This window comes from Gymnodraco acuticeps, unplaced genomic scaffold (genome assembly GCF_902827175.1).
Source record: "Gymnodraco acuticeps unplaced genomic scaffold, fGymAcu1.1, whole genome shotgun sequence".
NCBI lineage: Eukaryota > Metazoa > Chordata > Actinopteri > Perciformes > Bathydraconidae > Gymnodraco > Gymnodraco acuticeps.
This window is the reverse complement of record NW_022991513.1, coordinates 1,624,245-1,641,566: the sequence shown is the minus strand read 5'-3', so window position 1 is coordinate 1,641,566 and position 17,322 is coordinate 1,624,245. Positions and strand designations below refer to the sequence as shown.

The following is a 17,322-nucleotide window of genomic DNA, read 5'->3' as shown; positions in this document are numbered from 1 at the left end:
TAACATACCTGTTGCTAGTTTATCCCTCCGTGCCGACACCACGGCGAGCGAGGACGGACTCTTCTCTCTCTCACACCAGAGGAGACGGAGATAAGAAAGATATTAACACACCAGTTAATATTTTTTGGGGAAAAAATCTACCCCCTTGTTTTTCCTTTCGGAATAACGATAAGGTTGAATTTATTTTCTCGGTAACATACCTGTTACTAGCTTGTCCCTCCGCGCCGACACCCCGGCAAACGAGGATGGACCCTTCTCTCCCTCACACCAGAGGAGTCGGAGGCTCGGCTCTGCGGCTGCGGGTTTAAGATCTCGAGCACGGACTCACACCAGGTCTGCTCGTCCTGCCTTGGGCTGGAACACGCCCAGGAAGCTATCGATACCCCCGATTCGTGCGGGCATTGTGCCCGCTTCACCATCAAGAGCCTCCGCCGACGGCTAGCGCGCCAGGACAGGACCCCTCCATGTCCGTTGATTCGCCGGCCGGAAATTGGGACATGGTGGCGACCGCCGCGGAGATTGAGCGCTGTGTCAGGCTGGGGCTCAACAACGGCAGTAGCCGCGGAATCGGAACCCCGCGCCGTGTCAGGCTGGGGCCCGGTGGCGGCAAGAGCCGCGAGAGCGGAGCCCCGCGCTGTGTCAAGCTGGGGCTCCCAGCTGGACCTCACCGTGGTTCCACCCGCGGAGGATGTCCTACAGCTGTATTATATGGAGGAGGATGAAGAGGATGCCTCTGAGTTCCTCTTATCCGACTCGGATGAGCACGAAGATGAAGATGACATCTTCGCCCTGCCTCAGTATGGACTTGCAGGCCGTGTGCCAACGCGCTACGTCCAGGCTGGACATCCCCTGGCCTGAAGTGGCCAAGGAGACCTCCAGATCTCGCTATGAGGGGAAGAACTTGCTCCAAGCAGCGAGGATGAGGAAGCAGCTTCTCCCAGTCTTTCCAGAGATGCTGGACGAGGTGTCGGTCTCGTGGAGAGACCGCCCTTTCAGCAACAAGGTCCCAATCCAGGGTGCCTCCTCTTTGGACTGTGACGGCATGGAGATGCTTGGCCTGCTCCGCATGCCGCCCATGGAGCCGCTGGTGGCAGCCCACCTCCAACCGCGGCTGGCTTCGGCACCAAGCAGGAACCCCACGCTACCGGCAAAGGCAGACCGCTTCCAGTCAGCAATGACCAAACGAGCCTATAAAGCCGCAGCTTTGTCCGCCAGGGCGCTCAACGTCTCCTCGCTGCTGACCGCCTACGAGGCGGAGCTCTGCGAGGACATGACGGTCAAACCTGAGCCTGCCGTGTGGGACGAAATCGCAGCGATCACGGACATTTGTCTCCGTGTGCAGCGCTGTGCAGTCCAAGCCACGGGCAAAGCACTGGGGATAATGGTGGTACAGGAGAGAGCCAGGTGGCTTACCTTGACGAACCTTCCAGACCGGGAAAAAGAGGACGTCTTGGACATGCCTATTGTTCCCGAGGGCATATTTGGCTCCGCTCTAGCTTCGATGCAGCAGCGGTGTGAGTCCAAAAAGAAGGAGGATGAGGCGCTCCAGCTTTGTCTTCCCCGAAGGGTCCAGCCGCCGCCTTCAACGGCCCCGCGGCAGTCCTTCGCTCAGGCTGCCTCACGTCCTGCCCGTTTCAAGATCCCGAAACAGCAGAGGCCACAGCCCGCCCCGGGTCTCCAGCCCAGACACGAGGTGAGGACGGGCTGGCCAAGAAAGTCTCCGGTTCCGGCAGCAGCCGCTCAGGCACAGCCGGCCCAGACTTTCAGCCACCAGACGAAGAAGAAGAAGAAGAAGAGGGCGGCCTAACAGCCTCCTCTCCTCTCCTCGATAAAAGAGCTGGAAGTTCCCTGTTCTCCAGCTCCAGAACACGTTCCAGTGTTAGATGCTCATGTGTTTCCGGGGTGCAACCATGCCCCCATCTTCCCGCCGCCTCGAGTGATGTCAGAACGTCATCCTCAAGTTCGCGCCATTAGGGAAATGGACTTAACATCAGGAACAGCGGCCGAATTTGCTGTGCCCAGTCCGTGCTTTACGCACCTATATGGACAGGTCAAAAGAGTTTCGATGCAATGACCAACTCTTTGTATCCTGGGCTAACCCTCATAAGGGCAAGCACGTTACCAGGCAACGGCTCTCCCACTGGATTGTGGAAGCGATTGCTCTGGCTTATACGAGTCAGGGTTTGCAGCCACCAATGGGCCTGCATGCTCATTCTACTCGTGGACTGGCTACATCCTGGGCTTTGTTCAAGGGTGTTTCCATCTAAGACATTTGTGCAGCAGCGAGCTGGTCCTCACCGCTCACTTTTGTCCGCTTTTACAGGCTAGATGTCTCTGCTCCAAGTGTGGCCCGCGCAGTGCTGGGCCCCGTGTTGAGACAGGGTTCTACCTGTTAAGTTCTGGTTATTGTTGGTGATTTTCGAGATAAGCATGTCTAGCAATACGGGAGTTTCAATATGAATGAGGACTATAGGTTACTTACGTAACCCCAGTTCTCAGAGTAACATGAAGTGAGATGTCTCACCAGACGGCCCTTCTTGCTAAGGCGAAGCGAGAAGAGGTGCTTATTTTGAATGACGCTGCGATGTAGCGCAAGCTACTTAAAGGGTGGGTGGATTCCCTGACGTAGACGTCAAGATCACCAGCCAATCGGGATTGGCGTAATGAGATTGATGCTTCTGTTTGCATACACGTTGAGGCGCATCCCATAGTGAGACATCTCACTTCATGTTACTCTGAGAACTGGGGTTACATAAGTAACCCTATCGTTTTACAACGATCTGGCGGAGAAAGGTTGTGGAGCCTCCGTTGATATGCCGTTGTAAATGGCTTGATGGAAAGCAGGTGTGTAGTCGGGGAGGGTGCACAGCTGATTACAGCAGGTGAGTGGAGGTTGAGCCGGGAGCCAGGAGTGACAGCCACCACGCCCACACAAACAACACAGACAGGGGGAAACAAACAAACAAACAAACACAAAGGAAACGGCTGGAGGAGTACAGCCACCACAGTGTTACCTAATGCAACTCCACACTACGTCTTACGGAGCCTACACACGGCGGCATGCGTTGCCGCTTGGCGGTGGGCGTGTCTTGAGCTTGGGGAGTCAACGCGAGCAACAACCAATCACATGAATGTCCCGCCCCGGACATACAAAGCAAAGCATTCATGCTACATCCATGCTGGCTAAATATACTGGCTATGCTTGCTAGCTGTCCATTCAAACGAAGTACACTGGATAAACTCCCCAAACAGGCGAAAACCTACCAGTTTCACCCACTGTCTCTGCCACCTCCCCCCATGCCTGGCTCCTCCGGTTTGTATCCCTGTATGTAAAGAGGGACTGGTCATATAGTACCGGGTGATTCCCTACCGCCACGATAATTTTCTCCTCCATTTTTTGACATATGGGAAATAACTGCGGTCTGGCTCTCCCAACATACACGCGGTTTGATTGGCTAGCGTTTGTACTGTCAGATTTGCATACGCAGGATTTGATTGGCTAACGCCTCCGTCGAGGCGGCAAAAGTAGGACATTGCTCTACTTTTGCAGCGAGCACCGCGAGAGAAGCTACGCTTTGCTCCCACAATGCAGTTCGGCGAATCGTGACATCACCCCATTCAAAGTGAATGAGAGAGAGAGAGATATATATATATCTATATATATATATCTATATATATATATCTAGATATATATATATTATCTATATATATATATCTAGATATATAGATATCTATATATATATATATATATATAGTATATATATATATATAGATATCTATATATATATATATATATATAGATATAGATATATATTATATATAATATATATATATAGATATATATATATCTATATATATCTAGATATATTATAGATATCTATATTATATATATATTATATATATATATATATATATATATATATATAGATATATATAGATATCTATATATAGAATATATATATAAGATATATATAGTATATATTATCTATATAGCTAATCTATATATATCTATATATATATCTATATATATATAGATCTATATACCCCTTATATATATATAGATATCTATATATAGATCTAGATATCTCTAGATATCTATAGATCTAGATATCTATATATAGATCTAGATATTCTCTTAGATATCTATATATATATATATATATATAATATCTACTATATAGAGATATATAGATATATATATAGATATATTATATTATATATAGATATATATATGATACTATATATAGATTATATCTTATATCTATCTCTATTATATATATATATAGATATCTATATATATATAGATATATATATATATATATATATAGATATCTATATATAGATCTAGATATCTCTAGATATCTATAGATCTAGATATCTATATATAGATCTAGATATCTCTAGATATCTATATATATATCTAGATATCTCTAGATATATATATATATATATATATATGTAAATCGGTTTCCTGGTAAAGGTTTTGTTTGATAGGCCTCAGCTGTGGAGAGTATGTGCTGCAGGGAGGTGGATGCACCTCGCACAACGCACCCAGGAAGGAAAGCTAGCTCCGGTCCTTTTCCTGTTAGGGAAACTGTGGACTTGATGTCCTGACACTGACAGGCTTGAGTTTGTGCAACCTGCACAAACTCCAGCTCACCATCATTAAAAATGGTGAAATGCAATGTAAAATTACCGAAAAAATACCAGCTCACTAAATCACAACCGCTCAAACCAACTACAAACTACTACCGCGGATTGGGCAGAGAAGGAGTCCGAGAAAGTTGCTCCCCCATGTGACGTAATATGACGCGTTTGACGTATGACGTTAAAAAAAAGTAGTTTTTAGCAGCAGAGCTCAAAACGGCTCTTTTCCACTATGAATTATTGCCCTTATGTGTTGTAAAACATATCAAATCCTGCATTCACTTTTTTAATTGTAATTTTCAGGCAAGGTTAAGCATAAATCTAGTAAAAAAAAAATAAAAAACCTGCAAGTTGTTCTTTAAGTTCTCTTAAGCTAGTGTTTCTCTGGTCTGTCTCTTTACTATATGATATGAACACGCTTGTTTTTTATTTTTTATGATTCCCATGTGAAACGGGCCATTGCAGCATAAAAGCAAAGACTTAAAACCGGTTACATTTTTGAGAAACACAACCCAATATCCCGCTTTGGTGTCCATGTCAATTGTGACTTGACTTGAATTGTATATGAATCGTTTAGTATTCTTCAGGTGAAGCATGCCCCTCATCTTAACATAAAATCTCTTCCTTGCCTCCACAGCAAAATCTGCCGGTGGACCTGAGCAACAGCAGTGTTCGGACCGGTGGGAACAACGGCGCTAGTTTCCATGGCAGCACCTCGGCCTTTGACCCGTGCTGCCCGGGCTCCACCTCACGGCCTCCTGCTTTCGTTTCCCAGGCTGCACCTGGGTCCAGCCAGCCCGCTGCGGTGGACTCGTTCGGCCCCCCCATGGTGGCGCAGCCCCAGCCTCCGACACAGCCCCAGCCCTGCAGACATTACATGCACCCCTGTGAGTGAAGCACCCTCATGCAGTTCAGGAAACCACACATTCACCATCAGTTTGTGTCTTTTATAATCACTGAAATCACATTTAGTCTGCTTTTTTTGTTATAAAACATGCTGTCAACAATCAACAAAAAGTGTTGATAAGTGGCGTCTGGCTCAGTGTAACCATCTGCTAAATTGAAATAGGGCACCAGACGAGTAGTTCAAATTACAATCAATATCTTTCAGGGTTCTTACGGTCATTAAAAACCTGAAAAGTCATGGAAATTCAAAATGCTAATTCCAGGCCCTAGAAAAGTGATGGAAAACAATATTTTTCCCAAAGTTTTGGAAAAGTCATGGAAATGATCAAATATAATTTATATTTTATCTAATCGCCAAAATAGTAATACTATAATGATAATAAATACTATATCGTATAGTAATAAAGTGGCATTTAACTGACGAGGTATTTTGCGGGTGAGAGATTTTAGTTGCTTTAGCGTGTAGAAGCTAGTAAGTCTACTATTTTGATTTGTTTTAGATAGGCACAACATGTTTCAGACCTTATTTTCCTGTTCCATGTTAAAATAAACCATTTTCAGTGGTACCGCTGAGAAAGAGTAATCGTTTTGGTCATGGAAAATTAGGTAAAGGTCATGGAAAAGTCATTGGTGAAAAAGTGTATGAACCCTGATCTTTTACTAAACATGCTTTTCCTTGATGTTGAAAGAAAACGTCATGAGGTCAAAGAAAGATGTGAAGGACATTTCTTAGGGACTTAAGAAATGACAGCCACTGTGCTAATAGATCCCGACTGCAGTGCATGATTGAGCTACGACAGATGTTTAAACACAGTGTCAAACACAATGCTAGACATTTAAAGGAAGGGTACATTAAAATCACACCTCCTGAGAAGGATGTTGTTAGATTATCCAAATTGTGCAATTAACCAAAGCGGGCAGTTGTTGTTGTTAAAGGCTGAATTGTACCTCAATGTAACTATTGCTGCAGCAAGACATCTTGAGATGGAATTTCCTCATTTCCTAGGTAAAGAATATAAGAAAGGAAGCATTAAAGCACCTCTCCTTAGCATACACGAAATGTAACTGACTCTCCAATAAGTCTGTACGACCGCATCCACGGTCTCCTATTAATTCCGACCTAGGAAGCGCCACCATTTAATAAAAATATATATGATTAATTACTCAAAGGAGAGTACAGGAACGTGGATTCACAGAGCATGTGATGTAGCAGGCAAATTAAATGCAACTTGATTTCTGTTGGACTTTCACGGTTTAAGCTATTGCATCTGTAAACTGAGCTCTTCTGTGGTGCCATAGCATTTGTGAAAATTGGCAGACAGTTCCCCTGCTAAAACCTAATTCTAATAGTAATTAACAGAGCCTGGTGGTTAATGTGCCAAGTGCTGTGGGAACTGTACCAGGCAGAAGTAGTTAATTGCTCGTTCTACTCAGAATAGCTCAATATGGAAAGTGAAGCGGTGTGAAAAGGCTCTCTGGTGGGGATGTAGTAAAGAGTTAGTCTCTGCTGCTGGTGCCCACGCTCACCTCTCTCAGGCCTTCCCTTTCTCCTCATTGAACGGTTGAACCTCTGCCTGGACAAGCAGTAAAGGAAGTCTGCACCAAGGAGATCTAAAACAAAAGAATATATGAATATTTATTTATTGGATGACTCAGTGGGGAACGTTTCGTGTGTCCAGAGAACAGAGATAGTCTTCATGAACAGAAACAATATAAAATGCTACAGAATAATCACCTTCGACACGATGAGCTGAGATGTTTGTCTGCTGGTGCAAATTACAGACGGAGAACCGTTTCCCCCACATTTTACTGATGACGTTTTTGTAATTGTTATAAAGGATAACTTTGGTTACATTCTACATTTTATTATGACTGATCCCATAAGCCTTGTGTATTTCCTGTATAGCAAAACCCTGACCCCCCCCCCCCCCCCCCCCATCAATGAACCTTTTTGTCTGCACACGTTACCTGGTCAATTGATGTTGGTGGTTATGGTGGTTAAACTGGTTAATGGAACTCGGCAACCGTAGTTTACCAAAGTCAATGCCGTATGCACCTAGTTTATATCCTGTGACTAGTTTTGAAAATATGTAGGCTTCAGTAAGAACAAATGGACGTGGGGCTAACAACAGAAACAATATGTCACACAAGGTTTTATACTTTACTGAGGTGAAAAAGTTGCTTTACCTATAAGAGCAAGATGCCTTTTCTTCTGCCAATTTTCACCAAATAAGGTTTGAAGTTGCGTTGCATTTGGATAAAACCGTTGCTCAAGACTCCCGCATTGTTAGATTTGATCTTTCCATGGCATTTGTTACAATAACAAAAAACAGGATATCTAATGTGTTGTTCTAAAAGTGTGTTACTTCATGTTTTCCCTCTCTCTTTCCTCACACCCAGATGGCTCTCTAGCACGCTCGCTGCATCATCAGCCCCCCTCCGCCTGCCCTCATTCCCATGGGAACCCCCAACTCACACCGCAGGCCCCTACACAAGGGGATTATGTCATTCCCCACACTGTCACCTTTCATCCGCCACTGCCATCCCACCCTTCAGGCCACGCTGTGCCCCCTGCCCCTCCCCCTCCTCTGTCCACCCACCACCTCTCTAGTTCCAGTGCCCCCCTGGCCCAGCACCTGCCTGCGGACCACCAGGCCCTGCCGCACCACATGCCGGCGCTGGGGGCCTCGGTGCAGCGGCTCCATCAGCACGAGATGCTGCAGAGGATGGAGGTCCAGAGGCGCAGGATGATGCAGCACCCTACGTGAGTACCGCTATAGCCCTCCCACCCCCAGGATTGACTCTTCCTGGTCATATATATTAAACCCTGTATCTTCCTTTCCCCGCAGACGAGCACACGAGCGCCCGCCCCCCCACCCTCACAGGATGCACCCCAACTACGGCCATGGACACCACATCCATGTTCCTCAAACTATGTCTTCCCACCCCCGCCAGCCGGAGCAGAGAACAGCATGGTCAGTGTCCGAGGCCGGGAGGGTTAGCAGATGGTTTTAGTTGAATGTTTATCAACTATTCCACATTTTGAATAGCCACTCCAGATAAACGTACATTTTTAGTTTTTTTTAATAACATTGTTTTATTTAATTTTTTGAGAGCTGTAATCAGAACAAACTAAATATGAAACCATAAATGTACAACGCATATCCTGGATAATCAAAATAACCACAATGTTATTAAATTCAAACATTTATTTAAGAAAAAAAAAGTGTACACGCATATTATAAAATCATTTTGAAGAAATATACACAGCAAAGGGTTTTACACTCAACACCACACAGTAGTCATTACTCTGAGAGCCTTTTGAGGTCCCACACCTTATCAGACACACCTCTTCTGTCTTCATTATGAAAAGAAAGTCCCTCCAGATGTAATATGTCTCGACCACAAACCATAGCTGGATACTGAGTCGTTCTGTATACAAATGATGAATCTTTTCAGATGTGCTATTTGATGTAATGTTGACTGATCGCTTATCATGTGTTCATCCACAGGGAGCTTGGCATCGAGGCTGGAGTGACTGTGGCCCCTTACCCTTCAGGGCACCTGCACTCCCACCTGCCCCACTACCACCCTCCCCCCAGACTGCACCACTTCCCCATCCCCTTCATGGTGAGGGAGACACCCTCAGCACACATGCATACATTAGCATAAATAAGAAAGAATCACTTCTAAATGAAGTCTGGCTTAGATTAATAGTGTTGGACCCTTATTTATAACATCAGTTATTTCAAGGATGGTTTGGTGAACCACATGAATAATGCATTAGCAATTAATAGCAGCTCATCAGGCATTTCAAGTGCACACTCAACAAATCCACAGGCCTTGAGACGGATCCTGTGCAGACGACAGTTTCCTGATTTTCTTTCTTTTCACTTGGTCACCGTCAAACATCTGAACATTAGTTGTCTTTCAGCACAGTTCTCGTCTGCAGCATCAATGAAAGAGCAGATGCATTTAGGTTTTCTAAATGATTTGAGTCTATTCAACTTAATCACAGCCGGAATGCTCAGAATTAGTGGCTATACAAGTAGAACCAAAAGATATGCAAGTGAATTTTGAACGTTCTGGGCCAGAGTTCATTCGTTTGAATTGATATACATCTTCGACCTTCATGATTACAGATGTGCCATGTGCCTCTTTATTTTTGCTTCCAAATAAACAATCTTGATAACCCTCAACTTCATTTTTAGAACTGTTTTTAGGCCAACAACTGCTCTTGTGCACTCTTAGAGCTGGACACCAAACTGCAGAGACAGTTAGCGACAAGCTGTAGTATAAAGGAATAAATGCTAATGGTGCACTTTATCTGCTTGAAAACCCTAATGCCTTACAAACTTAAAGTGTATACTATATCAAGGTTGTGGGCACAAGTGGTTCCATTATTTAAAAAATGTAGGTTTAACTGTATTCTGTGAGAAGATGCCAGTTAAAACATGCACATGCACATAAATACAGCATAGCTCAAAGTCACATGACTCAGCCACATTATGACTCACATGCATTATCATGAACAAACAGCAGGATATGAAATAATAATAAGTTCTACAAAATATAGAATGGAAAAAATCTATAGAAGCCATCTGATTCAGAAAGACTTAAAGCCTTAATTTATGAGAGGAACATGCTGAGATTATTCTTTGTCATCTTGAACAAAACAAAGTGAAACATGAAATGGTTTTCTTTTCATCCCTCGCAGCACACTGGCATATCTGAAGTGACCTACCCGCACATTCGGTACATCTCATCTAGAATGACTGGCTTTGGAAGAACCTATGAGGTGAGGACTGTTTATTTCACAGTGGCTTATTTTGTTTTTCTCAGTCCCGACACAACTCGGACAATAAAGAGTACATTTGTTATTGTTCAATTAATCACTGCAATCGCCAATATCAACTTAAAAATAATTGCAAGACTGATCAGAATAATGTTTAAATGAGGACACATCATAACAGTTTACACTTAATTCTGTTTTTATTCAAAAATAAACAGACATAGCTGGAAAAGTGGGATAAAATACCATAGTTTGAGTAAATTCTGAGAAAAGGTTTAATGTCTTGACAAAAAATATTGTAACTCTAGGTCAGTGGTCACCAACCTTTTTAAGCCCAAGATCACCGACCTCGGCCTAGGTGAAAGGCGAGATCTACCTATTGCAGAATTGAGTGAAAAAGACGGCCCAGACAGTGCTTCCAATTTGAGGCCTTTTATAGGCTAATTGCATCTGAATTACTGTTACAATGAAGGCTCCATAATCAGCTCACGGCATATAGGCAGGGGTAAAGTGCTATTTTTTATGAGTGGAGGGCGGACCTCACCTCCTCTAGGGGTGTCCTCTGCTCCTCTAGGTCCTCACCCTCTCTAGGGGGGTCCGGGGGGATGCTCCCCGGGAAGATTTTTTTTTTTAAATATTGAAGTTGAAAGCATCAATCTGGTGCACTTTGAGAGCAACATGAAGAGATCTATGGATACCTCTCTCAGCACCCATATGAAGCAGAACTGTAAACAGATTTTCTTTTTCTTTATGGATATTTTACAAATCATTCCCCTTTTAAACTATTCTTGTTTTACTTCCATATCGACTGGTTGGCGACCACTGCTCTAGGTCCACTAAGCTGTTCTCCATCAATTGCTAAAGTTTTTAATGTCGTTTAACTCGATTTGAGTCAGCTGTAACTCAGGCACAGCAGATCGATGTTTGATCATCTTGTCAGTGATATGATGTTTCCCTCAGCAAGAGACTGAACCCCAGACAAATCTAACTCAGAGTCACAGGGTTCAACCGCTAAATCTGAACGGATTATTCAGGTTTTCTGCTCTTTTGTGCACAGTAAGAGGAATTGTATCCGTTACAGAGCCAAGAAACCTTTCTTCATCATTCTAAAACATTGTGTTTATTATCCTCCTTCAGGACCTGCTGCATTTAGAGGAAAGATTGGGGACTGTGAACCGAGGAGCATCTCAGGGAACCATAGAGAGGTGCACTTACCCACACAAGTACAAGAAGGTGAGCGCTGATCAGAGTGTGTGTAGCATTGTGTGTGTTGTTTATTGGATTTTGTAGATACTGTGAATAGTCATGCATGTGTCTGTTACAGTTTATTCTGGGACAGAGTGCGCGGTGGTCTGTGTTTCTAGATTGCCGCTGTGAAGACATTGTTGAGGAAAAAGTTTTCCTTAGAGATTTCCAAATGTATCTGAACAATCGATCTAACACCCCTGCCACCCAATACAGAAGGTGTTGGAGAGAGACATTGACCCAGAGTTAACCCCTGAAGCCTGGGCATCTATTGGGAAAAATATGCTCGCAACCCCAGAATCGGTGAGAAAAAATAAACAATTCAATTTGGAAACATGTCTCTGCTCACATGTGCTGTAGATGTTAGCTTGAGTCTTGGGAGGGCCAGGGAATTCGGCTCTAGATTAACTTTGATTTGGGTATTGTTTAATTTGTGTAGCATAGATAGATATTTCAGTTTTCAGGACAAAATGACCATTCTCTCTGTCCCCAAAGGCAATGGTTTGTTTGACATTTTTGTTCTAAACAGTTACCCATAATAGACAATAGTTTATTTATATACAAACTTCAAATATACTTGTCATTTTACACAGTGTTTAAGTTGAGCCGTTTTATATGTGAAAAAGAGACTGGAATGATAGGATTATTAATGATATGTGATGATTCTGCTGAGACAGCTTTCCTTATCGATGCTGAACATCAAAAGTCAACTTTCCAAATGTCTCCCCCAAACAGAGAAAGCTGCTTATTAAGCAAGACGAAGAAGAAGGGGCAGATGAAGAAGACACAGAAGAAAAATGCACCATCTGTTTGTCAATACTGGAGGAGGGGGAGGACGTCAGGTAAACAGCTCCCTCCTGGGTGTTTGTGCCATTTTTTTTCCTCATGGTTTTGAGTGTTTAATTACGCTTTTAGGGGTGTGACATGTGGGATGGCAGGTGTAGTTGTTCCATTCAGCCACAATCTCTCGAGAAATGTTTTTTTTTTTAGACCCAAAGGTATAGCAATAAACAGAAAACCCCAGAGTGCCCTAAAATTACCGGCTTCATGGAGCTGATTTTTGGCACTCGCTCAGGTTTTTTCTCTCAAGGATTTTCTGCCCTCTGTTGGTTTTAGAGGAAGGGATGATCTTCACATTTTGCATCTTAAAAAAAACAACTGTTCTACTAAGTTGACGACAGTCGTCAAAAATAGCATTTGAAGGATTTTAGGTACACATTTCCAAACCTGCAGTTTTCTTAAGTTGTTATTTTTTAGGTAAAACATTATTTTGGATTTAAAATTCCTTTTAAATTAAATCATTAATCAACTTTCAGCAAAAAATGATATTAGGTTCACACATTTCTGATATAGTTCATCCTTTGTTTGAATTATAAATGGTATCATAATTGCTCAACTTCTCTATCTAGTAAAGTTTGTTTTTTAAAGTTTACTTTTGTTCATAATTTCTTCTTACTAAAAGTGCAGACAGAATAAAGAGCAGAGGGCAGCAGTATGTGAAGAATAAAGAATATTCCAGGTTTATGTGTACATTTGAAAGGTTTTCAAAGAAAACATTTTTAAGGATAATGTTTGCGATTTTACAAAAAGTCAGTTTATTTCGATAAACAGTCCTTGGTACATTCAGCACATGTTTTAACCCAAGCGGAGCGATGCTATTCCTGCATTTCTGCAAACGTTTCTGGACACACAGGAATAAGCTAAGGCTACACAGACTGTATTTGTTAGTTGGATTTTAATGTTTGCCTCTGTGTCCCCCCCCAGACGCCTACCATGTATGCACCTCTTCCACCAGCTGTGTGTGGATCAGTGGCTCCTCACCAATAAGAAGTGCCCCATCTGCAGAGTGGACATTGAGGCGCAGCTGTCTGCTGAGAGTTGATGCTGTTTTTCTAACAAACCCTTTTGTTGAAAATTTATTTTGAGATCATATTAATTTTTCTCTTCAGTACTGCAGTCAACCAAAGATGGCATGAATTACCTGCGCAGCTCTTCTACGAGAAAATAAAAAAACACCTGACGAAAAAGCATTGAGCCTAGAGTGCCAGCTACCACATATTACTACAACAGCTAGACTTCTCCATTAAGGGTTTAAGATTTTATTGTATTTATAAAGCTTTTATGTAGCTTTTGATTGTTTCCTCAAGTGTCATTCTTTGTTTTGTTTCTCTGCATGTTTCCTTGCAATGCATTTCTTTGCACATATAACGTGGGCTTAACACGGCCTAACAACTCGCAGGTGAGGATAGCTGCTCTAGTAAAGATGCATTTCTGTAAACCTAATGCCTTGCTTTACTAGAATACAATGTCACCATCCAGTTTTAAAAAAACAAACATTGCAGGATTCATTTTACCAATCATTGTATTGATTAGTTTATGTTTAGAAGATGTGGATTGTTAGTGAAAGATGTTTTTTAAGTAAATCAAGACATTCCTAACTAGGGAAATATGTTAACAGATCAGCTGCTGTATTAGTGCACACCCAGTATTTCTAGAGTGGAAATAAACTTCAATGTTCACCTCACCTCCCAGAATATGCACATGCTTTGCTACGATCACACCTCCCTCCAGCACTTCATTTGACTAAAGACACCGTTATCACCGCCTGACGTATTTTAGAGGAAAAGGAAAATGTCACCTGCCTCTCTCGACTGTTCTTCATAAACTGAGCGAGTGTTGGGTCCTGCTCTGAGTTTTTTCTTCATATTTCGGGGGTTGCGCCCCGCAGACAGGCCTGTGATGGTTAGTAAGGTTTCTGTAAGATGATCTCAGGTCTAAATGTGTGCAAGACATTTCACATGAGCCTGCAACCTGGGATCATTTTGTCAATTTCATACTGGCAGTGGCATTGAGTTCCTGTGTGTGTGTGTGTGCGTGTGTGTGTGTGTGTGTGTGTGTGTGTGTGTGTGTGTGTGTGTGAAATACACAGCTCAATTCGGGATAAATATTTACTGTTTGTTCTCACACTTCAAAACCGTTTTATCCACCCTCCCTTTTGTCTCTCTGTAGTTGAGCAGCGGTGCCCATTTTGGCTGCTGCTGAAAGAAAAACACACTAATACTGTTGACTAACTCACTCGCATAGACTTGCACAAGAGAGAAAAAGGTAGGAGAGTAGTTGTGAATATGACGTGCGCTGAGGCCATGTATTTCCACTCTGATGAATATTAAAAAAGGTAAAAAACGATATTTTGAATGGAGTGTTGAAATGCAGTAAAGCAGGTATCCATGCATTCGTTGACTTAAAGGCACCAGGATCATATTCTGTGGGATTTATATTAGTTTTAAAAGATAATATTAATAAACTTGGATAACTCTTAATTTGGTCTTTTCCTTTATGTCCTCTTTGAAAATCAGATGTTTGAGTGAATGTTGGGTCTTTCATGAAAGGATAACACTGTTCAAATGTAATATTGAGTTTAAAAGAGTCACATCTTTTACACATCTTCTCAAGAACGTACTGTAAATGCTCAGATTCTGTCCCTTTCAAACACATTCACAGTCTGGGTAGACAACATCTTGTTGACATAGAAAACTATTTTATATCCTATATTCTCTTTTTGTATTATTTGTAGATTACACGATGTCATTACTTGTATATATTTTGCTCCAGTTTGAAATGATTATTGATATGTAATATGTAAATGCACAAAAACAGACATAAAAGTTGGTAAATTGCTCTTTTGGTCAAAGTTTTCATCACTAAGGTTAATCCTTACATGTTAATTGACTTATTCTAAACAATTCAATGAAGTCTCAGGTCTAAATGTAAATTGATATGTATTACGTAACATCTTCACCATCCAGGCCTTAGATTAGTAATTGGGTCACATATAAATTAACAAAGCAATGTCAACAAATGTTCCTCACAGTCCTGAAGAAGATTTTTTTTGTATCCATAATTAAGTATTTAAAAAAGCACAACTATTAGGAACCTTTCTTTGTTTTGAAATGCTTTTGGGGTCGATCATCTTGCAACTCCTTCCATTTATCCTGGAGACTGTGAATCTCGTGTGAATCATAGGGTAATCCAAAACCTATATTAAAAATAGAATGACTTTTTATCACTTACAATAAATAGCATTTATTTTTTTGTTTTGCTAATTGATTGGGGATGCCAGTTACCCTCTACACAATTAATACAATCCCCCTTTAAATATATATACATTTGTAGGCCTTAAAACGGCTAATCTGTTTTCCTCTTGTGATTTACAGTATGGCTGATAAAAATCAAATATGTAGCTACAACAAAACTGATTGATTGCATAAAATCTAATTAAGGTCAAAGACAACAGTTCAATTGTTTCATTTAATCTGAAGCACTCTTATCACTGGCAATATAAGTATAGTTCAAGGACTGAATCATAAATGGGCCCAATGAGGTCGTTTTAAGTTGAAATGCCGATACACATCCACAGTCCAGCTCGGATGTTCAAAGACAAGAATGATTTTAGGAGTCTGACTGAGGAAATGAAAGCTGGAGTTTAAAGAGCAGTACCTGCTGCACCCACAAGATGGAGATACAACTCCCAGTGAAGCACAAAATATACTTTGAGTACTCTGCTTCAAATCAGGGATAAAGGATGTGACAATTAATGAAGTAAAATAAAAATACAGCCTAGACACACAAATAAAGCCTGAGGAATTATAATGTTAAAGGTCCCCTATTATACTATTTTTCATGACTTTATTATAGGTCTTGTATATATACAAACATGTCTCTGAGGTGTTTGGCTCGAAATACCAAACAGATCATTGTAGCATCCCATAATCCCCTCTGTTTCAGCCCTGTTTCAAGTGTTGATTCTGTCTGTTACTTTAGATGAAAATAAGGTGCCACTCCCCACGCCCCTCTGAGAGATATTTGGTTAGAAAGAACACAATGGTGCTCTTGGAGGAGATGCAGGTGATAAGGGGGGGGGGGGGGGGGGGGGGGGGGGGTGGGTTACCTTGGTTGGTGATTGGCTAATGGTTACACAAGCCAACAAATTGTTATGACATCATAAAGTGGCCATAATCTGATCAGCTCGTTTTCAGACAGGTTTTTATATAAATGGATCAGGACAAAAAGTGAGCAAATATTTTTTCCTGAAACATTCAGAATCTCTTTACACAGAGGACACACATGTCTCTGTATAAAAGACATGACAACGTGGATTTTGCATAATAGGTGACCTTTAAGGTTTCTCTACCTGTACTTGCCACAGATACAAATCCAATGATCTGGTCCTTTAGATCAGGGGTGGGGAACCTTTTTCCTCTCAAGGGCCATTTCAATGTTTTCAACATCCTCCGACGGCCGTACAAATTATTGATCTCTGCTTAAAAATACTAAAATCACAGCCCACTCATTTCAACTTTCTTTCATGCTGTGCAAAGAAAAAGCAACCTCTTAATCCAGATATCTTGCCATGACTCACGCATGCACGTGCACGGTTGTGGCATGACCACCAAAACAGAAAGATATGGACACAAGATGTGTGCAAATGTATTTAGACTCCTGTGAACATGATTTAAGTGGGGGGGGGACCTAACCTCCTCTAGGGGGGGTCCGGGGGGCATGCTCCCCCGGGAAGATTTGTTTTTTTAAATGTTGAAGTTAAAAGCATCAATCTGGTGCACTTTGAGAGCAACATTAGGAGATCTATGGATACATCTCTCAACACCCAGATGAAACAGAACTGGAAGCAGATTTTCTTTTTCTTTATGGGTATTTTACAAATCACTCTCCTT

General features: G+C 42.0%; 1 protein-coding gene across 3 annotated transcripts in view; it reads left to right on the top strand.

Moving 5' to 3' along the window:
* Positions 1–14,910, top strand: part of rnf111 (ring finger protein 111) — a 33,406-nt gene extending 18,496 nt beyond the window's left edge. For 2 of the 3 annotated variants that reach the window (XM_034197003.1, XM_034197004.1), the window contains 9 exons: positions 5,285–5,534; positions 7,954–8,317; positions 8,403–8,528; positions 9,066–9,183; positions 10,271–10,351; positions 11,483–11,578; positions 11,807–11,893; positions 12,326–12,432; positions 13,355–14,910. In XM_034197003.1, coding sequence (XP_034052894.1) covers positions 5,285–5,534; positions 7,954–8,317; positions 8,403–8,528; positions 9,066–9,183; positions 10,271–10,351; positions 11,483–11,578; positions 11,807–11,893; positions 12,326–12,432; positions 13,355–13,472 — 1,347 coding nt within the window. In that variant the 3' untranslated portion in view covers positions 13,473–14,910. The remainder of the gene's footprint in view (positions 1–5,284; positions 5,535–7,953; positions 8,318–8,402; positions 8,529–9,065; positions 9,184–10,270; positions 10,352–11,482; positions 11,579–11,806; positions 11,894–12,325; positions 12,433–13,354) is intronic. The other variant, XM_034197005.1, reaches the window with a different exon arrangement.
* The last annotated feature ends 2,412 nt before the right edge of the window (positions 14,911–17,322 follow it).